The 23,104-nt window shown below is 38.7% G+C and overlaps 3 protein-coding genes across 5 annotated transcripts; 2 read left to right on the forward strand and 1 right to left on the reverse strand.

The window, feature by feature from the left end:
• Positions 1 to 1,895: 1,895 nt before the first annotated feature.
• LOC130549269 (uncharacterized) lies at positions 1,896 to 11,661 on the forward strand. The gene is made up of 10 exons (XM_057326490.1): positions 1,896 to 2,027; positions 2,207 to 2,363; positions 3,218 to 3,333; positions 3,890 to 4,084; positions 4,201 to 4,322; positions 7,183 to 7,303; positions 8,319 to 8,478; positions 8,772 to 8,899; positions 10,050 to 10,277; positions 10,368 to 11,661. The coding sequence occupies exons 1-10, from the start codon at positions 1,967 to 1,969 to the stop codon at positions 10,544 to 10,546; spliced, it is 1,467 nt and encodes a 488-aa protein (XP_057182473.1). The 5' UTR covers positions 1,896 to 1,966; the 3' UTR covers positions 10,547 to 11,661.
• A 185-nt stretch (positions 11,662 to 11,846) lies between these two features.
• Positions 11,847 to 20,368, reverse strand: atrip (ATR interacting protein). Of its 2 annotated transcripts, none has more exons than XM_057325695.1 (14): positions 20,147 to 20,368; positions 19,381 to 19,693; positions 19,221 to 19,297; positions 18,963 to 19,133; positions 18,769 to 18,884; positions 18,366 to 18,463; positions 18,196 to 18,279; positions 17,991 to 18,117; positions 16,323 to 16,982; positions 14,766 to 14,908; positions 14,589 to 14,680; positions 14,427 to 14,513; positions 13,448 to 13,706; positions 11,847 to 12,492 (listed from the first exon to the last, which is right to left on the reverse strand). In XM_057325695.1, the coding sequence occupies exons 2-14, from the start codon at positions 19,679 to 19,681 to the stop codon at positions 12,419 to 12,421; spliced, it is 2,289 nt and encodes a 762-aa protein (XP_057181678.1). In that variant the 5' UTR covers positions 19,682 to 19,693; positions 20,147 to 20,368; the 3' UTR covers positions 11,847 to 12,418. The 2 variants fall into 2 exon arrangements, with proteins under 2 accessions (XP_057181678.1, XP_057181677.1); XM_057325694.1 differs by having other exon boundaries at positions 19,381 to 19,696.
• Positions 20,369 to 21,218: 850 nt separating this feature from the next.
• On the forward strand, positions 21,219 to 22,811 carry si:dkey-42i9.4 (uncharacterized protein LOC492503 homolog). 2 transcript variants are annotated; one of them, XM_057325896.1, is made up of 3 exons: positions 21,219 to 21,379; positions 21,556 to 21,692; positions 22,212 to 22,809. In XM_057325896.1, exons 2-3 carry the CDS (start codon positions 21,575 to 21,577, stop codon positions 22,553 to 22,555), a joined length of 462 nt encoding a protein of 153 aa, XP_057181879.1. In that variant the 5' UTR covers positions 21,219 to 21,379; positions 21,556 to 21,574; the 3' UTR covers positions 22,556 to 22,809. The 2 variants fall into 2 exon arrangements, with proteins under 2 accessions (XP_057181879.1, XP_057181880.1); XM_057325897.1 differs by having other exon boundaries at positions 21,370 to 21,476; positions 22,212 to 22,811.
• The last annotated feature ends 293 nt before the right edge of the window (positions 22,812 to 23,104 follow it).

Raw genomic sequence — 23,104 nt, forward strand, 5'->3', positions numbered from 1 at the left:
TCACTCTGGTTTTTGTACAGCAGTGTTTATTAGAACCTGTGGTCACCTTTATTTAGCTACATGTGGCTAAATGGTACCTTGCTGCAAGCAGTCACTTCCTGTTGTGCACAGTGGTCGAATAGCTTGCTTTTCATTTAAAGCTTAAGTTTTCAGATAAAGAAAGCTCACATACATCAATTTGAATAAAACTGAGAAGTTGGGTTTTTAGGGGGTTCCTAAAACTTCTAAAACGTTCTTATTTGTTCTAGAAGCAAAGATCTTAGCCACAATGTCATGTGGTTGATAATAGTGGGGACCTGGTTTGCCATCAATCTGTCAATCTGGTTTAACGGTTGCTGGTGTCAGGGCTGGTGTCCCTGCAACAAGCACAGAGAATGAAGATGTACAGTAAGTTTCTACTCTTACAAATCGAAATCTGACGTTATCCTGCAAACATAATGACAGTTTCCTTGTAAAAATAAATACATATGAGCCCTTGTATTGGAAAGGAACAACGACGGTACCCATTCACTTCTATTGTATGGACACAAAACCAATACAAGTAAATGGGTAACACAGTTACCAACGTTCTTCGAAATATCTTCTTTTGTGTTCTGCGGAAGAAAGAAAGCCATACAGGTGTAAAATGACACGAGGGTAATGTGATGTAAATGATGACAGATTTGACATTTTTTAGTGAACTGTCACTTTAAGTTCAGTGTTACCGTATTTAGCGTTAAAGGGACAGTTCACTCAAAAATAAAAATTCTGTTCGTTTATTCACCTTCACATCATTCAAAATCTGTATATGACTATATTCTTCAGTGTAACACAAAAGAAGATATTTAGAGAAATGTCTCAGTGGTTTTGTGTCCATACAATGATAGTCAACGGGGACCAGTGTTGTTTGGTCACCAACATTCTTCAAAATATCTTTTTTTTATTCTATACTCACATATAACAGTACTACTGATTTACAGGTTTTTCAAACAACGTATTTCAAAATCCTCTGCATCAATGTAACCGCATTAATAAAATACATCCAAGTGACATTTACATTACATTTGCAAATGTTTCTGGACACTTTCTGGTTTTTCGAAGCATACCACCCGGATGATAAAAACTAGTATACTCTAGTATTTCCTCTAGTAAACTGTAGTAAAATAAGTCTATTTGAATACAACTAAATCACAGAGGCAGCGAAGGTTGTTTGTCCAAGCTGCAGAATGTCTGCTAGAAACATAAAAGCTCATCTTTGAGTTTGAGTAAAGCATGATTATGGATTATTGTATGAAACCTGTAAGTGACAGAAGTGAGAAACAATGTGTGTCTCTCCATAATTCTACGTAGATTTTAGTGCAAATTCAAAGAGTTTTTTTAGTATAGTAAAAGTACCATTTTTTTTAGATTGATAACCACTTGCTATACCATATTTGTTACTGGTAAAACAATGGTTACTATAGTAAATATCTATTTTTCATGTGCACGTGTGTGGATCGTAGCTTTAGGACTCGGTTACATTCTTCGAAATATCTTCTATTGTGTTCTGCAGAAGAAAGAAAGTCATACAGGTTTGATATGACCAGAGGGTGAGTAAAAGCCGAAATTTCATTTTTGCGTGAACTATCCCTTTAAAGCCCAAGTTGACCGAGAAAGTCGATGAGTATCAAAGCCCGTCTGCATTGCAACCCTGAGTTTATTCGACTACAGGCCACAGATGGAATTTTGTCTATTGGTTTCTTTTCTTTTTTAGGTGTACGCATTAAAAAAACTATGATACATGTTACACTTTCTGTTTCGTTTTACCAGTAAAGTACCGGTTTCTTGAATGGGAGGGGAAGTCGATGAATCTGCATGCTGTTATACATTGTGCAACAGAAAAGTGTTGATTGGTTTCACACACCAAATGAATATTCATGAGTCTTTGCAAGTGTGATTTGACGACCCCGTTAGAGATCATCAGATGTCAGTGAAGTGTTGAAGTGCGATGGCCTCCAGAGTTCTGCTTCATGTGCTCCTGGCTGGGGTTTTATTCCACGTGACAGCTGGTAAGTTTTAGAGTACTTATACACGCTTTTAATTCATACGGATGTATTCATATTCACCAAATGAAAGCATGCTATTTAAATGGATTCAATGTTAGGATCCAAACTAAGGGTCTTAAAATGTAATCATCTTGTTCATTTGGTCTTTTATGTATTTTATATTTGTGTTTTGTTTTTTTTAGCTGATGATTGCTTAAGCTACACAACCAGTGGCGGCACTTATAAGTACCGTGAAAACTGCATGTTTTTTCAGTTCTGCTGTGGGACTTGTGAGAACAGATACTGCTGCTCGAAAGAACCATCCCGCTTATCTGACAGCGCTCAAGTCACCTGCATTGTGTAAGAAGCTTTATTTCATGAGTGTTCCTTAAGTTAGTTCCTGTAGGAAAAATGAGATGTACGTGTATTTTTGAATGTTCTTGCCACTATATAATCTTAGTGTAATGAAAGTGAATAGTGCTGTCAAACTCCAAAATGACAAAAATGAAATAATAGCATTAAAAATTCATTTCTGGTCTGTTGAAGCTGTCATATGGTCGTAGTGGTATAAGAACCACTTTTATGATCCGCATGTTCCATCATTAGTCATTTAGTTTCATCATCAGTTATAAATCAATATACTTTAATATCCGTATTTCATTCAATGTTTCTTTTAAAAGGTTACTGTGAAGCCGGTGAACAAATTAAAACACCAAATAATGAATTTTTAGAAGATTCCATTGCATTGGGTGTTGCATTATCCTGCCCACTACTTCCTATAGAGAACTTGTGGTCGCTTCAGTTGCATGTTGCACAGTGCATTACCATGACTGCGATTTTAGCAGTCACTTCCTGTTGTACGCGGTGGTCTTATAATTCGCGTTTCTTATTAAACCTGAACATGCTGAAGGGTTCGGTTGAACAACACTATAACATTCACATTTGTAAAGTCAACGTGAATGCAACGAGACAACACATGTTATTTTTCCACATTTCTTAGCATGCAAAGTTGCAGAACTTCTCCTTTGAAACACAAACGTTTGTTTTTGCTGCCAGCAAAGCCGCAATCATAGGTTCGGTTCCCAGGAAACACTTGACTAATGTATGAAATCCTAAATGCACTTTCAGTCAGTTTGTACAAATGCCAAATATAAAAATATGGGTTTGGAAATCAAAGTTTTAAAATGCGTTTCTAATGCTTACCTGTCCGCAAGCAAAACCATGGGCAGCGCTGCCATTGGCTTGACAATAGCGGGGATTGGCATCGTCTTCGTTGTGATCATCATCTGTTGCTGCTGCTGCTGCTCGTGTTGCTGCGAAAATCCAAGACGTAAGTTACCACTCTTACATATTGAAATAAATCTGAGTGACGCTGAATTTGATTCTTTACAATGTTCTTGTGCATCAATATAATGGCAGATTAAGAAAAAGCTTCATATTGGAATGGAAATGAGAGGACACATTATTTCGGATGGTTGAAATATTTGTAACGTTTGTTGGATCAATGTCAATGGGAATTTAGAATGTTGGTGTTTGTTGCCGTTTGTTGGACCAGCGTGAATCAGCCTTAAAGGGACAGTTCACACAAAAATGAAAATTCTGTCTTCATTTGCTCACCCTCAGATTGTTCCAAACCTGTATAAATGTCTTTGTTATGCTAAACTCAAAGGTAGATTTTTGGAAGAATGTCAGTAACCGAGCAGATCTTGCCCCCCCCTTGACTCCCATAGTATTTATTTTCCCTTCTATGGCAGTAAATGGGGGCGAGATCTGCTCGGTTACTAATACTCTCTGAGGGTGATTTTTGGGTGAACTGTCCCTTTAAGTTTCGGTGTTCTTCTGTATATGGCGTTTATCTGCATTTTTAACTTTGATTCTTCACACAGCTGTGGTAGGAACAACAACAACTACAGTCGTAAATACACAATGCGCTATGCAGCCGCCCATGGTACAGGGAGGTCAGTACCCAGCATACCAGCCTGTGCCAACACAGCCGGCTTATGCAGGGCAACCCATGCCAGCCGGACATTATCAGACACAGCCATATGTTGCGGAACCCCCACCCCCATATCATACAGTCGGTAAGAATCGCCAACATGCCTTGAAGCATATCCAGCCAATATGGGACCGTTACTATTACTTGAAGCAGGAAGAGTAAGAAACTCAATTGGTCAAATGAATGTCCTCTGTTTTCCAGCAGGCCCCGGTCAGCCCTCGTACCTGATACACACACCTGCTCAGGAAGGTTTCGCTTACCCGCTACTAACAGACGCCTTGAATCAGCCAGCCTACAACATGCAGTCACCAAACTGCGGTTACTAAACCACAGACGTCTATCACATCAGTCATCTCTGGATTATGGAGGACTAGGCACTTTCCTGCATCACTATGAATATGCCTTAAAGTGACACGGTCACGTTATTGCTTCTCATAGTCAGTTGGCTGAGACTCTCTCTTTCAAAACAACATCGCTGTTTGGCTCGCAAGTGTTTTTATTATTTAATGAACTAATTTATTGTGTTACTTAAAACCGCAGTTCCAAAACTTTATTTCAGGACCCACATAGATAGGTATAATCTGACCAAACGAATAAAAATTTATTAAATATAAAATTGCACATATTATTTTCCTTGTTATTCATGAATCATTTTGTTTTATTTGCAATACAAATTGCCTAATGGTGAGATATTCAAACCGTTGTCATTCACTGGATTAACTACTATAGTGGTTGCCTGACCAACAGTTTGAGTTCCACTTAAAGGTCCATTGTGTACTTTTGGAGGATCTATTGACAGAAATGCAATATAATGTACATAACTATGTCTTCAGAGGTATATAAAGACCTTACATAATGAAGCGTTATGTTTTTATTATCTTAGAATGAATTATTTATATCAACATGCATCGCGGGTCCCCTTACATGGAACTCGCCATGTTGTTTCTACAGTAGCCCTAAACAGACAAACTGCTCTGAGACTTTGGCAAAGATGTGAAAACGTGACGACATGTTTGTCCTGTGTCAGCCACCGTAGTGCTTCGAAAGGGAGGGGGTGAGCAGTGGACTGAGATGTTGGTTGCAATTCACAACCTCACCGCTAGATGCCACTAAAATCCACACATTGGACCGTTAAAACAATATAACAATAGACTTCAAAATGGAAAAAAACCATACACATTTCTCATAAAATAAAATACGATAATAAACTATATGAAATGTGCATACACGCTTTTACAGAATAAATGTATATCAATGTAACAGAGCCTTGTTTCTGGTTTCTTAAAGCCTTGGGATTCTTTTCCTATTGTTTTGCACTTTTTTGTTACATTTTTTGGCTAAGATAAATGAATGGATCACTCGGCTATTTTGCTTTCTAAAATCGAAGGTTTTTAACCTGTAAACTCATTTCATAAACTTGATTTCATTTGATTGTAAGCTGTGTAAGCTGTGCTGTGCTTTATCTTTTGTAAAATAGTTATATCACTGGACGATGAAGTGGGTGTTTTTAACTATACAGTTACATTTTTGACCATGATACTGTAATAAACAAGCCTATGCTGACATATATTGTAAGGTGTTTTTTTCCCAACAATGTATTATCAAATTTTACAATAAAATACTAATCTACTAATCTTTATTATTTTTTTTACATTTGCAAACGTTTTTGACACTTTCTGGTTGTTTAAATATTATTATTGAGTAACACTTGTTAAGCTCCCTTAAACTAATGAATCTAAATTGAAATTTACTGTGGTAAAAAAACAGAACATTGAAACATTTTAAGCGACTTTTTTATATTTATTGTGTGAAACGTCAATCCTATTGGGGTTCTATATATTACACTTACATTCATTTAATTAATGTTGTTCAACTTTTAACAAAGACTCATTTAACATATCTCATTTTTTGTAAAGTAAAAGGAAGCGCATTAATTACCTCAGATTTGCGCCATTACTGTAAGACTCATGCGCACGCGTAGCTCAAGTGCAGGTGTGCTCGCGCTTTGTATAGTACCCAAGCTCGCGATTGATGATCAAAAACATTCATTGTTAAAATCATACATTGTGATCGTTTTTACTTCAGTATTTCGACGCATTTCCGAGTGAAATGGAATTTCTAATGAGAAAAATAGTGGGCGTGGCTTTCGTCTTTCTGTGCAATTTGATTGGATGTATAAAATCAGCCGTTGCATTTTGAAATGGAACTGGCACTAGACTGACAGTTGAACGGGAGGAGTTAACGGATGCTCCGCCCAAGCCGTCTAACATACGTCATTTAAGATGGCTAGTCATTACAAGAAGGAAGTGAATGTTCAGATTTGGATTGAAGATTATGAAGGCACATGAATTTTAAAAAGAGAATGACCCACATTGAAAAACTATTTACAATAAACGCTGCAATATTTCATGAAAAAATAGGCATTGTCATTTCACTGGGACTTTAAACGCGAGCAATTTTGTCATTTATTTATATTTATTATAGTTGTTAGTTTTTTTACGTAGTTTCCCCACATATATCATTAATGGGGAGGAAAAGATCTTCTTGTTTATGACATAATGTAAACCTGATAAATAAAGAAAAGGAAGGACAAATGTATTTTCTTTTTAAACACATTATATCATACATGGTTTGCTAATTGATTTAAAAATGTGTATATATATAAATTAAAACGGACTGAAAACTGAAAACAATGAAACTTCATAAACCCTCGTCATTTCTGCGACGGTTTCTCTGAGATATACTCAACACAGTAGTTACCAGTAAAAACCTCTAGAGGGCACTATATTTCCATCAAAACCAATAAACAATGACGGTTTATATATCTTTCGCTTAATTTTTAATAAACACTCATGATTTAGGAAAAGCACGCGTTTCATAATTAAACCTTTAAAAATATCTCCATAAAGTTGTATATTTCCAAGAAGGTCTTGCTTTCGTTTTCCTTTATCCCAAATAACATCCAGAATGGGAGGGGCTTTGTGTCTCAGTTGCGGTCCGATAGCGTTTCCGCACGTTTCTTTGTGATTTTATTTACGGAAACGGTTTACCCTCGTATTTCTAGACTTTCGAGTCTAGATTTCACCGGCCTCGTCCCGAGTTAAACATTAATGACACCCGTGACAGGTCTTTGTTCCTGAAGCCCACGGAAGGATTTCACGCAGACACGTCGGTGCGCTGTAGGCGTCGTCTCATATTACACCATCCGCACTCAGCGCTCTAGTGAAGGGGAAACGCTGCGCTATGGCCTCCGCCGTCCCGGTTCTTCTGCTCCTGTGTGCGGCTTTATTCACGACGACAGTCGGTAAGAGAGACGGGCATTGTGAAGGATCCAACTAAACGCTTTCTAGAGTATAAACTTACTTGTTTATTGGGCGTTCTCCGCGTAAATAAGTACCAGCAGCTGGCTGGATCTGTCCGGACAAACAAGGGAAAACGCGCACGTTAGCGTGTTAAAACATAGCGTGCTTTTAACTATTTCTTTTAAATAATCATCCGGATGTCCTGCGTAAACTCACATTGCATAGCGCACTATAATTTGTATAAACACGATTCTCGTTGTTATCCAAAACCAAGCTTTTTATGTCTGATTTGAAATGTGTTTTTTTTTAATGTTTTTACATTAGTTACGGTTAGTAGTAATAATCTTCTACTTCTGAGAAAATAAGCCGAGATTTTACTACAGTAACCATAGTTAATGATGTTATTTATTGCAAAACCACACATGTTGTCTCGCTGTTGTCAATTGTCCTAAAACTATGGCAACAAATGGCTCAAAAATACAAATAAAAACATACTTGCTATACTTTAACTACAATAAAATCAGTATGAATTCTCATAAGGGTTAACTTTGTAAAGTTATTGTATACCATTAGTTAATAAATATGTAATTTTGGTTATTTCCGAACGATTTATGTAAATTTTGTGTATTCATGTGTGTATGAAACTGTAATAGCCAAGTTTTAAAACAGTGATTCATTTCTCCACACCACAAATCTTGAAAATACGCTCGCGACAAGTGACGCGACACAGCCTGAACAATTATTATGTAATTCTCTGTTCTTTATACAATATCGCTGCTGTCCTTCTGAAACCTTGTATCTCCATATTTTGTGATTTTTATTTTTAGCCGTAAATCACGATTATTGGTCGCCTTTGTCACTGGGTTTTGTAAATATCTAACCAATAAAAAGCATTAAAAAGTGCTTGTCAACTTTGACAACACCGTTTTATAATAATTTAAAAAGTACAGTGTTTTTCCATTTCCTGAAAAAGAACAGCGATGATATGACATTTCTCTCTCTTTTGGCTTTGTTTAGCTGATAATGATTGTCAAAGCTACATGACAAGCAATGGCATCTTCAAACCGTCCATTGACTGCAGGCTCATGCAGTTCTGCTGTGGAAACTGCAACAACAGATACTGCTGCTCCAACCCACTGGAGATACTCACCGAGGATGCGCAAGATGACTGTTTTTTGTAAGTTTTTACGTTCTTGATAGTTTACCTTTCTTGGAATTGTTTGCCACTGAAAATGTGTCCAAATAGAGGAAAATTTTTTTCATTACTAATCATAAAATATGGACAAAACTGTGTGTATTGCACGAGTTTGGGAAAGCCCACAGAACAGGATGTATGGCCCTAAAAAGGAAATTATTAAAGCCCCCCCCCCACTTCCTCAATCAACAGATAAAACATCTCCTCTGTAAACCAACTGTGCACAAAAAAATGTTTTCGGAATAATTTACCATTGTTTTTTGCTAAATCGCCAGCAGCAATGACTTCAAGCCTATCGCCGTGGGCGTGACGGTGGCGGCGATCGTAATCTTCGTCATCCTCTTCATCGTCTGCTGCGTCTGTCCCTGCTGCTGTCTCTACAAAATGTGCAGGAAACCCAGACGTAAGTATGCACGCTCCCAACATCCAAAACGGTGTGCTTATTTTAGGTCACTAATCAAATGTAAGCAAATGCGTAAACTGGTTTTGAAAATCATGCTGGGAAACATAAGAGGAACATGAACTGATATTTACTAGATAATGGAAGCATTATCACCAAGCATTTGTGTTTAGACACTTTTTTTGTATATCGTATACGACGTTGTCATGAGTATGTTTTTACTTTTACGTTTGCCAAACGTTTTTAAAGCGTTACACTTTTGTGGCCTTTGTAAAGAAGGTTAGGGCCCTTTAAAAAAGAAGTATACTTCAAGTTCGTTTGATTAAGTATTCTAAAGCAAAGTTCATGTATTTTAGTAGGTACTAGTATTAGTATACGTGTAAGTGTACTAGTTTAATTTTACTTTGACTAAACTGGCCTACGTTTTATTTTATTAAATATTACTCTTCCATAATTTTTTATTTAATTACTTATTTACTACGTTTTTTACTTTTGGTTATTATTTATTACATTATTTGTAATATTTATGTATTTATTATCATTTTTTGTTAATCAACGTGTGCTTCCAGAGAAGTACATAAACAGTCTAAAAGCAGACTTAATTTAGTTTAAAAGTACACTAATAGCACACTTGAATAAACGTGTTGGGTGGGTGTCAATCATGTGACGGTTCACAGTTGCGTCAGCATACTTTCACCCCTCCGGTGCTTCTTTGTTTAATAATTTATTTTTAAAAAGTCTATTTTTAGCACTCTTGCATTTTCTTGAAATTATTTAAGGGCAGATTTTTTTATAGCATTAACTGCAGGTTAAGACTTTTGTCTGACCTCACAGTCTATGATACAAACACAGGAATGCGAGTCGCTTGGCTCCGTGCGGTGGAAAAAGTGAACACTGGAGCATTCTGGGATTCCCCACCCAGGCTGACTCACTGTGTCTACAGCAACCATGAGGGGGGAATCGCTCGTGAATGCGGGTCATTAACAAAGTGGATTCAGGAAGCCGATTGCACATGGGTATTACATGTCGCAAGACGCTCACAAGACGTCTGTGATTCATTTAAATAATTTATAACTAAACGTTTATAAGCGATCTTATTTACATAAACCCATCACAATTGCTTCTTATTCATCTCATGTTTCCGTCTTTACAGCCATAGTGACGACAACAACGCACACAGTCGTAAGCGCACAATACCCTCAGCAACCCGTCGTGCCGGCCGGTCAGTACCCACCATACCAGCCCGTGGCCCCTCAGCCTGGATACAAAGGTCAGCCGGCTTATGGTGGTCAGCCGGCTTATGGTGGACCCACCATGCCAACCGGACCATATCAGGGACAACCATACATAGCAGGACCCCCGCCACCATATCAGGAGGCTGGTAAGCTCTTCAGACACACCCGCCAGCTTGCATTTCCGGTTCATTTGAATCCCTTGACCTCTTAAAAATAAACTACAACTGTGTTCACAGGCGGTCCAGGATATCCTGCTCCCTACAGCCAGGCAGCGTTTGATGGCGGTCAGGCCTCGTACCCCATCCAACCACCCGTTCAGCCTGGTTTTGCTCACCCGCCCCCACTGACAGACTACAGCTCGACTCAACCGGCGTACAACCCCGCCTACATGGAACCACCAAAGACCGGTTACTGAACCACAAGCATCTGTTACATCAGCGGAACGTGGACGTGACTCCAGAACGGCTACTGTGGGCACAATCCTGCCGTCAGGACTAAAACGACTGACATTTGTTTCTGTTGCTTTAAACGTTTCCTTTCATTTTATATAAGTCTAGTTGTATCCACTCCTGCCGTCATCTAGGTGAAGCCATATTTTTAGGGTCGTGTTCGGTTTGTTTTTCTCGATTTAGCAAAGGGAAAATGTTTGAGAATTGAAAACACTCATTGAAAGTACTCGTTTCTTATTCGAATGCCATTGGAGCCTTATATTCGAGGCGTTTTTATTTTTCAACAGGAGTATTTGCACAAAACAGACGCTTTATGGAGAATGGTGGTTGGTTGAATTCGAATGGGAATGTGACGCCAGCATGCTGTTCATCTTAAAGTTGTATTCGAGTTCGTACATCTGGGAAAGTACATTCATGCTTTAAATGCGCTTTCATGTACAATAATCCAGAATATGCCTTGTTTCATATTGCACCAAACGACACGGACGTGTCGATCGCAGGGTTCCCACGGCGTGTTTAAGGCATGTAACGGAATCTGAAGAATAAGCAGATGTTATTTTAGTCGGGTTTAGATGGCGCGACGTTGTGAACATCAGTTCAAACGTTGCATATTTTTTTGCCACGTAAATTCTGCATTTGCGCAAGATGTAGCAAAGTGGGAACCCTGGTATTAGTAAGCAGAGAAAGTGTCAACTTTAGTTTTGTTAAACAAGGGCGGCATCACACTTTAGAAATTTCCCTTGTGACTTCTTTCCTTGAGGGTCAAAACTGCAACAGCAAAGACCAAATATAGAAATTCAATGTAACGTACGCAAGGTTAGAAAGAGGGTGAATTTTTTCAATGTTGTCTTCATATATATCCGGAGTTAAAGCAGTCATATATGTGGCGTTCTTTCTATCTGTAAACTCAAATCTTCCACATGCTTTGTTGGTTTCGTCATATTCTTGAGGTTTATAAATGTGTGTAAAGATCAAACTGATCTGTGTTTTACGTTCAAACATTTGTATTCAAGCATCTCCATGCTTGCGGCAGCAAATAAAACCCTGGTCTTATGCTCAAAACATCAGTCTGAAATGTCAAATTGTTTACCTAAAAACACAGTTACCCACCTCGTTTTCCATTCGTCTACAACCTTTGACCTACACAGAAGAGGGCTTACAAATGGTTTCCAGGAACTGAAGTTTGTCATTGGCGTGTTGAGGATGAGTCCTAATTCGATGGGGAAGTACATACTTGTGTATATAGTGAGACAATATGGCAGTTCATTAAATTAAAACTCTGTTTATTACACATTCGGTTCGGCACGTTAAAAATTGTTCATGCGCCTTAACTAGATTGTTTGTCAGTATCAAAATTTAAACATCACAAACTTTTCACAAACCACAGGGTTTGTGGGTAATATTAGCTCAAAATGATACAAATAATACAGTTGAGTACTTGGAAACACTATTGGACATAATGCAATTCAGTCATCTTTGTTGTACTATTTTTGACATATCCTCATGGATATTGTAAATTCACAAGTTGAGTGTGTCCTAAATCATAACATGTAAAACAAGCACCTCTGGCGTACAATTTTTTATGTATTATGATTAGGGACGTGTCAAAATTTCATACTATTCGCTGATGTGTATGTTCACACTTTCGCGATTCACAATACGTGAAATTCCAAGAGTTCTTCAGAATTTATTGTTTGCCATTCAATCATTTTAGTGTCCAAGTCTTAAAAAAAGACAAAATCTGACGAGAAGACAATACAGTGAACATCAGAATGTTATCACATGGGACAATCACCACGTCCATTACAAAACCTCTGACGTCATTGTGCATGTGATCGTTACGGTCCTGCCTCTGTGTCCATGTCTTCAACGTCCTCCGTCTCAGAGCGACAGATCTCTTCTAGTGCCAATTCTGCAGAAAAACGATAGAAAGTGCAGGTTACGTCATTTCAATAAACGGCAAAACATCTGATAAAGATCTGCACATTTTGCCTCTCTATCGCCATCTGTGTTTGTAACATAAAATTGCAGGTTATTTTATGTACCTCTTTACGTCAAACTGACCTTTCCCGTGAAATCGTACACGACAGTTTGAATTACACAATGTAACAAAATTTTTCGCTTTAATTTTTACTGTTTCTTTATGAAGTTTAACTTGCTGAATACAATAATTACATTAAATGTCTTTAACCCTAACCCTACTCCCAAAAATAACTTCACACATTTATACATTTAGGTATTATTACTCGTATGCAGAAATGACAAGGTACTGGCATACCACTGAGCTCAAAACAACAGTTTAACATAACAGTTACTAAAAATGAGTCGTCCAATACTTCAGAAATGTACATTGGATCGTTTTTTTTGTCTTTTATGACTAATACTGTCCTAACGAACCCAGTTCCATAGTCACCCATCATCGCTTCTTCCCACCTTCCCTGTGCTACAGACATTTCTAGAATTTTCTGACAGTGACAATTGACACATAATTGTAAAAATATATTTTAAAAAATTACAGTTTTTGTTTATTTGCAATATACAGATATATCGTAATTAATGATATACGCTCAAAATGTACTTGAGCTAAATCTACATTAAAACATTGATGCTACATAAAAATAAATGTTAGCACAATAATTAGCACTACAGATTTGTGTAAAAAGGTTGGGCAATTTTTTTTACTATACTATTGTGAATTGTGGTAAAGGAGTTTTGAACACCTGCGCATTTGTTCTGATTTTTGTTCATTTTTAACCAAGTTTGTTACAGATCGCAACTTTATCGGCCATTTAAATAATGACAAACTGTACTTTCATGTCGAGTAATACCTCGCCAAAACATGCTTCATTATAACATGAAGAGCTCACCTTCACTTTCGGTCAGATCTGGGATCAGTCTGAACGTGTCTCTGATGGCAGGGATGACCTGATCGTACATGTGCAGGACGTCCAGACAGTGTTCTGAGAATGACGAGTCTTTCAGAAGCAGCCAGTGGAGAAACATGAGAGCTTCTCGCAGCACCTGAACTCCATGAACCGACCAGGTCCGATTACAAGACGTCTGGCTTTCTCTGCCTTTAGTTTTCAGCCATTGAGTGTGTAACAGCACCACTACCGTCCGAACCAGCTGAGAAGTTACAGCAGAAAATACGTTTAATAACAAACAAATTGTATTCAAATTCAATTCAATATAATTAAATTGCTGGTATGGAATATTGGTACTGGTATCGTTTTAGATTTTAATTCATTTTGTTTTCTTATTATATAAGACACAATGCAATGTCACATAACAGGATTCTAGGAACTGATGGCATTTTACATTCATTTTGAAGCAAAGAGCTTCAATTTAGTTCAGATGTAATCTCCCCCCACAATAACCAAAATAAACAAACATGCATAAATATATAAATAAAGCAACAATAATAATAGGGTGTGTAAGAAAAGTAAATAGATACATATTAATAATATTACAAAAAAATTATGTTAATATTATTCAAAATGCTGATTAAAGCTACAGTTTGTAAAAACATATACAAAATATATAACACTGGCCTAGTGGTTTTTGTATATTTTTCTGCAAAATTGTTGCAAACTGCACCTTTAATATGGGAGTTATGTAACAAAATAACTAGTATTTGACAGGTCGTGGTTGCAAAATACAATATAAAGCAGCTGAAGGAAATTATATATTATTATCTTTAAGCTAAAGACTTTCAGCTTCACACAGTGTTGATACTGCAACATAAACCTCAATAAACAATGACAACATCCTCTAATGTCTCTGGTGACCTCGCCCTGTTGTTTTTCAAAGCTAATCATTTAGCTTAAGACTGTAAGAACAACAAACCTCATGTATACACTGGCAGGATGATTGACAGAGAGCGGCCCAAGTTCCTGTGTTCTGTGTGAACAGCTTGGTTAACAACCGTATAACCTGTTGATAGAGAAATCACATTTAATATCAGTTTCATTACGGTACTACACAACACAATTCAGACAGGATGATCACCTCGAGCTCCAAGCGGCTCCACACATTCTCCGAGGCAGATTTATCTGGTCTGGAGGTGACGTACTGGAACGTTCTGAGAAAAGGACATGCATCTTGGAGAAGATACGGTTTGTTTTTAACACGGTAATGTGGAAAAGATGCTTTATATATCAACAAAGAAATGTTAAAAACAATTACAATCGTGTGAGCAGAGCTGAACGGCCATCTCATTGTTGCAGATGATGAACGACAGAATTCTCACAGACAGACGGACGGTTTTGTGCGACATCTCCGGAGTTAGACATTTAAGCAGCGCTTGACTCGACAGGATGACCTTGAGTCTACATTTGAGAAACGAAAGACAACAGTTTCAATCATAAATGTGCAAAATATACAATTAAGGTGCGTTCAGATCGCCAGCGACTGTGTCGCTAAGTCTCTTGCTACGAGGTCGTTAGAAGGCGTTCCTAGCTTTGGTCGCTCTAGTAACATTTATCAACAAACACTTCAGTAACTGACGAGAGCCGGATGACGTGAGCTCCGCTGCTTTACTCCTATTGGTAGTCGCTTCCGAAAGTCGCTCATCATTTGCATAAAGTTGAGCAATTCTCAACTTTGTTGCGTCACTAGATACGCCCACTTCCTGTCGCCAATGGTCACTGTCGCTAGTGGTGCCAGAAGTCACCATCTGTTCATTGAAATGAATGGAATCATGTCGCTTTGTCGCTGGCGGTCTGAACGGGGCATTACTCTGCGTTCAGACTGTCAGCGACTATGTCGCTAATCTCTTGCTAGGAGGTCGTTAGAAGGTGTTCCTAGCTTTGGTCGCCCTAGTAACATTGATCAACAAACACTTCAGTAACTGACGAGAGCCGGATGTCGTGAACGCCGCTGCTTTACTCCTATTGGTAGTCGCTTCCGAAAGTCGCTCATCATTTCCATAAAGTTGAGCAATTTTCAAATTTGTCGCATCGCTAGACAGTGACAGTCACCAATGGTCACTGTCGCTCGTGTCGCCAGAAGTCGCCATCTCTTCATTATAATGAATGGAATCATGTCGCTGGGTGTCGTTGGCGGTCTGAACGGGGGGCGTAACACTTTAATTGAGTTTTTTGTTTTATCGTAACTTTATTAATATTTTGAATTGGATCATTTTGAATTATTTCAGTTTCATTTTTTGCTAAGTTTATTGCTAACGCCACATTTCTCGTTTTTGTTTAGGAAAGTTATGAAAAAATTATATTTAGCCAGATATTTTATTTGAATTTAATTAAAAGAAACGTTTGAATTGTTTTAGTAACAAACTGCATTTTCAACATTGTCTTACTACATGCTACAAACCTGGATGATGTAATGCAGCAAAACTTTTCTAAAATAATTTAATTGTCCTTATCATACTAAACTCTTAGGGGCGGTTTCCCGGACAGGGATTAGACTAGTCCTAGAATAAAATCAATGCTAGAGCTGTCCAAACCGAAAAACAACTTGCACTGCCATATCTTAAAATACTTAAAATGCACACAAGTAATGTTTTTAGTAAGGCATGTTTGGTAAAACATCTTAAATTTCCTGATTAAACTAATGCCTAGTCCACACTTCAGCTAATCCCTGTCTGGGAAACCACCCCATAAACATTTAAATTCTGGTAAATGAGTCACAAAAGCTCTCTGTTCTCTGTTGATGGTTAACTGTGGCGTTGTTCTTGGTCTCATGTTCTTATACAATAACTAGAGATTATTCCTTATACAACTGAACCTCATAAATTGGTTGTCCTCTGCTCTCTCAGCCAGCGCACACAGAATCCTGAGACTGCTGCTCAGTACCGCCTCCCTCTGGCCGGCAGCCGTAATGAACCCAGGATCTGCCAACTGCAGGAGTCTCTTCAGAAGAGGCATCTGCGACTGCACTTCCCCGCTCGGATGTTCTGACATACTAAAGAGGCTTTTGGAACCCTGAGGTCTGTCCACGTCATTGCGTTCTTGAGTCTCTCCATCCAGGTGGCATAACACCATCTCCAAGGCCTCACAGCTACAGCACACTACATGATAAAGTGCGTTCATGGCCGCCAGGGTGAGTTCTTCCTGGCCGCTGAGAGATTCCTCGAGACTGGAGGCTAAACTGGAGTCGGAGGAACTTGAGAGGGAGCTGCCGTGGAGCGAGGTTTTTCCCGAGCTCTCTACGGATTCCAGCGTCTGACAGTACGTGGTGATGTGAAAGGTGAGCAGGGGGAGGAAGTGGACAGCGGGAGGGCAGGTTTGGCGGGCAGAGGGGAGAGCGGCATGGTTGGTGGGTGGGCGGACTGCTAGCGCGGTCAGAGCGGACATGGCGAGACTCTGAAGCTGGTGGAATAGGGTTTGAGGGCGATGAAACGCTCGGAGATCTCCAGAGGATAAGCTGGAGGTTGCCAGCGAACTCCTTGAGGAGAAAAAAAGACATGATTTTTATGATTTTATTGTATTAAATTGTCCAGGAAAATCACAATGATAAAATTCCCAGTTTTTCTTAATAGGAACCTTGTTAGAAATCAAACAACAATTTGGATGTTTTCGAAAAATGTGACATTTCTGCCATTCATACAGAGTTAAAAATATCTATGTCTCCTGAAAAATGTAAATGGACATAGATAAACACTGCTACACATTTACAATATCTCCATTTTCAATTGTCAGTTAGAAAATATTGCTTACAATGCTGCAGTGGAAAGTCAACATACTTTTTTAAAGGGGTCATATGACGCGAATACGTGTTCTTCTGTGTCTTTGGCGCGTTATAAGTTGCCCATGCATGTATTAGACACGTAAGTGTCTAAGTGTCAGAACAAAAGACGCATTCTATCTAAAAGCCAATGCTCACCCAGACCTGCCTGAAACGCCTCGTGTAACCACACCCCCACAAATCTACATCAGTTGGTGGTATGATTTGACTAAGACCGCCCAAATGTATACGCAAGTAAGGTGGGCGTATCTGTCAGTACAATTGCTTTGGAACCTGATGTTCCAAATATGGTAAGACGCGTTACATTTCCGTCACACGCTTGCAGTATTCGACCAATCACTACGCACTGGTTAACTGGCCAATCATAGCACAGCTCGCTTTTCAGAGCCATGAGCTTTGTAAAGCATCTGCGCGTTTCAGAGAGGCGGGGCAAAGAGGAGATACAAACATGCACGGTATGTGGAATATACAGCATTTTTAAACCTTAAACCGTGTATACACGTTGCATTACATCTAAAACAAACCATAATATTTGTTTTAGCCGTGTCATATGACCCCTTTAATGCATGCATGATTAATGAATAAAAGTCAAAGTTTTCCGAGTGCAAACAATACCATGTAGTGGAACCCAATATTTACAAAGAGGGCAGACTTCCAAAACTGCTTTTATATGTAGACTGGGATACATTGGGCGTTGCTGATACTTACGGACTAACGTAGCCGTTCTGTGATAGGACGTTTGGAAGAGCGTCGGGTCTGACCGACAACAGGTGACAGAGACTCAGAGTGCTGGGATCTAACTGTTGTTGAAGCAGAAGATTGAGCAGCACACATCCTAGAGTGAAAAAACAACATTACACAAGCACAACGAGTTTTAAAACTGAGATTAAATCAAGATTATACCAGCCGTTACCTTCTTGATGGAGGTCAGAGATGATGGTTTGCTCTGAATGTGGTTCCTCTGCAGATGATCTTTTGGACTGTGCTTGTTTGCCATCTGATAATGTTTGAAATTTGATATGGAAGGTCAATGAAAACACAACAGGACAGGAAATGCACATAAAGATCAAAAGTAATCCATACCCTCTAATAAATGCCCTTTGATTGGAGAGGTTTTATTGGCGAGCTGGGCTGAGAACGTTTCTTTGGTCATAAATGCTCGACCGGCAGGAGACTGAACACTGGGTCAACAAAACATCAACAAAAATGATTTTTGTTGTTAAAATTCTGTCATCATTTATTCGCCTTCATGACATTCTTTCTTCTGCAGAACACAAAAGAAGATATTTTCAAGATCGTTGATATCCAAACACATTGGCCCCAAATTGACTTTCACTGTATGGACACAAAACCACTGAGACATTTCTCAAAATATCTTCTTTTGTGTTCCACAGAAAAAACTTTGGAATGACATGAGAGTGTCTGTATTGGTGTTTTAAAGGACAAACAGAAAAAACAAAAAGGCTTTTTGAAAGATGTTGCTTACTTGTTTCTCGCGGGTGTGCCGGCCAGCCTTCCTCCGCGCTCGCTGCTCTGAAGTTTCCCCCTCATCTCGTTCATTTCGGCTTCTTTAAAGTGCAAATCTGACTGCAGGGACTGGACCTGCGAGAAATCAGACGTACGTTGGACATGCCGTACGATATCTTGCACTGCGACGACATCATGCAAACCCTTTCTGACCTTTTTTGTCAGCTCCTTCTCTCGTTCGCTCTGAGCCTGAGCTTTCTCTCTCTCCAGGGCCAGCTGCGCCTGCCTCTGCTGGTCCTTCTCCTGATTGGCCAGTCTCAGGGAGTCCCGCAAGACCCGGATCTCCCCGTTCTTCATCAGGATCTCCTCCTCCACCTCCTTCAGCTGAGGGGAACAGAAACACAGACGGATGGAGAGAGGTGTAAGACAGAATCACGAGTTCCAATAAATGAAAAGCATAGAATAACAAACCTTTCTCTGTAGTTCGGCCTGCTGTTCCGCTAACTGCTTGACGTGCAGATCTTCACCTTTGCTGGAATGCCCGTCGCCTGTGTGACACATGAAATAACACAAACAAACATTAAAGTCTTCATCTTGAAACATTTTTGGAACGTCGAGCTCATATACTCACCAAATGCATCTTTTCTTTGAGCTTCGGTCCTGTCAAACGTGCTAGTACTGCAACCGTCTCCCAGGGAGAACGTTTTCCGTCCGGATCTCGCAGGAGCTTTGCTCTGCTCATCAGGAACAGGGAAAACGGAGCTGTACGTTCTCTTCGAGCCGCTGTTCTGACCGTCGCCCGTGATGGCCTGAGACGCGATGATGTCCATCTGAGTCAGGTCGTCCTGGGTAAAATCGATGTCGTCGTCAAATGGATCGGGCTCTGCGGACGTCTGATGGCCCTTCAGCCTCTTGCTTGGTGGAAACTCCATGTCAATGAGGATCTTCTGGGAAATGAACAGAGAATTGGTATATTGTGAAGCATGAACAAGAAGGCAATGAATGAACTGCATTTTACATTTACTGTAAATCCTATGTGTGTTGCTTTGCTAGCAAGCAATGATATAAATATAATGGCATATTATGTTAACTGTAAAATATGTATAAAGCACGGCACTGTTGTCATTGAACTTATTTTGATTTGAACAAATTGTTTTGAAAAATATCACGAAAACATTGTAAAACACTCAATTTCAAATTCATGGAATATTCAAAAACTGTAATATGACTAAAAATAAGCTAAGAAACTAGCTAATAATTACAGACGCATTTACAAACAACTCTAGAGTTTCTCAATACACAATATGGCGGTTATTAACCACAAAAAACACTGTAAACAATATCTTACCTTACACAAGCTTTATACTGTAACATAATGATTTATTATAAAGAATTACCTGCTGTCGTTTCACTGTCCACTGTGAGCTCGTGCAGTAACCGGCTTACTGTCTGATAACGCGTTACGTTCTTCTACGCAGCATGCTGAACATACATTTAATAAATGGCTACCTATGTTATAAACATAAACATAAATGACAATAACAAACAGACATTTACTGACTTCATAAACTAGTAATATTCTTGAGCTTCCATTCGGGTTGTATAGGGGAGGACCATGCGGCCAGACGGAAGCGCAAGGACTGAGCAGCCTCACCTGATTGGCTAAAACTCAGCCTCAGTGTGCAACATTGCGATCTGATTGGTCGATCCAGTAGCGCACGTGCTACGGATAACTTGTGAGTCAAACGAGGTACTGAAACGCGAATTGTTTGATGTTGTCGTTTTCATTCAAATGAAACGCAGCTGCGCTTACAATAGTATACTTTCAAAGACTATTATATTTATTGGAGGGCTGTTTAAAGTTTCTACACATGAAGTTTGTTGACAAAGTTGGTTTATGTTATTTTTACCATGTGTACATTCCTAAGTACAAGAGTACAAAAACAAAGCGAACAGAAATGTTTCAGCAGCAAGTCATTGGAGACAACGAGCGTGTTCACATTCAATATGTCAAGTAAACATACAAACAGAATTGAAGTGATTTAGTGACTTAGCACTCCGAAATGCACATTTGTGGTAAAATAATCGAGTACAATATGTTCCTCCACACTAACATACAAATTCCTGGCTTACAGGAAAGAAACACCTACTAATATTTTACTATAACTCACATAAAAATTAAACAATATAAAAATGTAAGACAAGCTCATTCGGTGCATGAAAGACCTCGTTATTATAACTACATTAGAACTACAATTTACTCATTTTCTTTCTACGAAGTCTGTCTTTTTTATTTTTATTACAGAGAACAGAAACATACATACGAATAAGCATACATCACATAATATCAACCACAAAAAAACAGAAAGAAAGAAAACAAATCACACAAAAAAAACTACGGAGACGTCAACGCGACGTCGCTCTCTGATTGGCGGAGCCGCGTGGCTGCAGAGTGTTTACCATCCGACCGCAGAACTGCAGCTGCACGTAGAGCTCGAATCACCGTCGGAGGAGGAAGTTTGTGGTCGAAAATAGATATTTATTTACTAATTTACACGACTACGCGGGGTTAAATCGCCTGTACCAGTTTTAGGAACACTTTGTACTTTCAACTTAATTCACTGGAACTGGTTAGTAGTTTTTAAGGATCGTTTTGTCGTGTTGTTTTGAACAAAGGAACGCAGCAAAGCCCATTGCCCAGGCCTGTTGAGTTTGGCTGTACTGGAAGTAATTGATCTGGAAAACTAAGTCATATGACCACACCACCGTGTGTAATTGTTTTAAAACTTGACTTTTTCTTTTTCAGCTCATGATAAAACTTGAAAATGAAAACTGAAGTCTCCACTGCGGCTAACTTTGTTACTCGTCTGTTGAGAGGAACAAGGCTGCTTTCAGAAGAACAGCTGCAACAATTCAGATTCTCTTTGGAAGAGTCTTTGGGTGGTAAGAAAAGACGAAACACGATCTTTAAATACTTCAGGAGTGTATTGAAATAAATCTAAATATAAACTTTGCGTATTATAATGGCAAAGGTGGCTGCTTTGGTTTTTATTATGAGCAACAAGATTACAATCTGATCTTTTTATTGTGCCAAAGTCCGTTCTTGGAAACTTTTATCATTCATTCCCAATCTGCCTATATCAATGAAAACAAATCTAGCAGCAAGGAATAGTGAATGCCATAGTCAACAACAACAAGGTCGTGATTTTGCCAAGGCAAGAAAAGTGATGTACAAAAACAAAACAGTAAAAATCTGTTTCGTTCAGTTATAAACAATGTGTACAATACATGCATTATTTTTAAACAGCTTTACTTTGTATAAAGAAATATGTATAATGGACTTGTGACAACCATATATATATTTTATATAATATACAAACGTAATACTATATAATATCTATCATTACATGATTTTTTTTATTTAGTCATAGCCCAGCCCTAAATTTATTTTCTTTATTGTAGATCACTATCAGCACCACTGGTTCCCAAATGCACCCTGCCGAGGTTCAGGTTACAGGTGCATCCGGATCAACCACAAGATGGATCCTATAATAGGCAGAGCCGCCTCCACGATCGGACTCACAAAGGAACGGCTCTTTTCCCTGCTGCCAAGTGAGCTCACCATGTGGGTCGACCCGTTTGAAGTGTCCTACCGGATCGGTGAGGACGGGTCCATATGCGTCCTCTACGAGTCCACGCCTCAATCAGACACAAATCCAACATCAGTGGACAGCTGCAAAGATGAACTGAGAATCGGACAGCCGAGTCCGTCTAAATCCTTCGGCATGATGACTTGTTCTAGCTGAAGAGTGATTCTGTGTGGCTGCTCGTGAGCACAGTCAATAAAACACTGCTCACATTTGATTTCATTCCTTTAAAGCTTTTTTCCCCAGGCAGGTTTTTTTTAAATCAATGGTGAAATTTTCATTTTAATGACCTCATTGTGTAAACAGATGTATTTTGATTAAATGTTTTAAGCTCCCTGTACAGTCATGTTAAATATGTGTTTTTTAAATTTCTATTAAAAGTTTTTCTACGAATTTCTAAAACACACCTTTGTGGTTATTCTGTCCAAGTATACTGACTATGATACAATTTTAATAAAAATATATTAAGGAGCTTTATGTACTTTGAAAGCAATTCTGTTCTTGGGAAACTAATGCAGAATACAAACAGAACGGGATTCAACCAGGGGCTTCATTAGTTAAAACAATTACACAGAATTAGAAACGTCATTGATTTTTAATAGTTAATATTATTTAATTTAGGTTTTAAAAACAAACAATACTTGCATGTATATTGAAACAACTAATACATTAAAGAAATAGTTTATTCAAACATGAAAATTCATTATT

This window comes from Triplophysa rosa, linkage group LG25 (genome assembly GCF_024868665.1).
Source record: "Triplophysa rosa linkage group LG25, Trosa_1v2, whole genome shotgun sequence".
Lineage (NCBI taxonomy): Eukaryota > Metazoa > Chordata > Actinopteri > Cypriniformes > Nemacheilidae > Triplophysa > Triplophysa rosa.

Bases quoted from the DNA above. Each gene is read 5' to 3' on its own strand.
- si:dkey-42i9.4 (XM_057325896.1), top strand. From the start codon at position 21,575: ATGAAAACTGAAGTCTCCACTGCGGCTAACTTTGTTACTCGTCTGTTG. The intron at 21,693-22,211 runs GTAAGAAAAGAC...TCTTTATTGTAG, and splicing joins TTTGGAAGAGTCTTTGGGTG to ATCACTATCAGCACCACTGG.
- LOC130549269 (XM_057326490.1), top strand. From the start codon at position 1,967: ATGGCCTCCAGAGTTCTGCTTCATGTGCTCCTGGCTGGGGTTTTATTC. The intron at 4,085-4,200 runs GTAAGAATCGCC...TCTGTTTTCCAG, and splicing joins ACCCCCATATCATACAGTCG to CAGGCCCCGGTCAGCCCTCG. The intron at 4,323-7,182 runs TAAACCACAGAC...GGTGCGCTGTAG, and splicing joins AGTCACCAAACTGCGGTTAC to GCGTCGTCTCATATTACACC.
- atrip (XM_057325695.1), bottom strand. From the start codon at position 19,681: ATGGAGTTTCCACCAAGCAAGAGGCTGAAGGGCCATCAGACGTCCGCA. The intron at 18,885-18,962 runs GTCAGAAAGGGT...GATTTCTCGCAG, and splicing joins AGAAGGAGCTGACAAAAAAG to GTCCAGTCCCTGCAGTCAGA. The intron at 12,493-13,447 runs GTGAGCTCTTCA...GTTTTTCTGCAG, and splicing joins AGATCTGACCGAAAGTGAAG to AATTGGCACTAGAAGAGATC.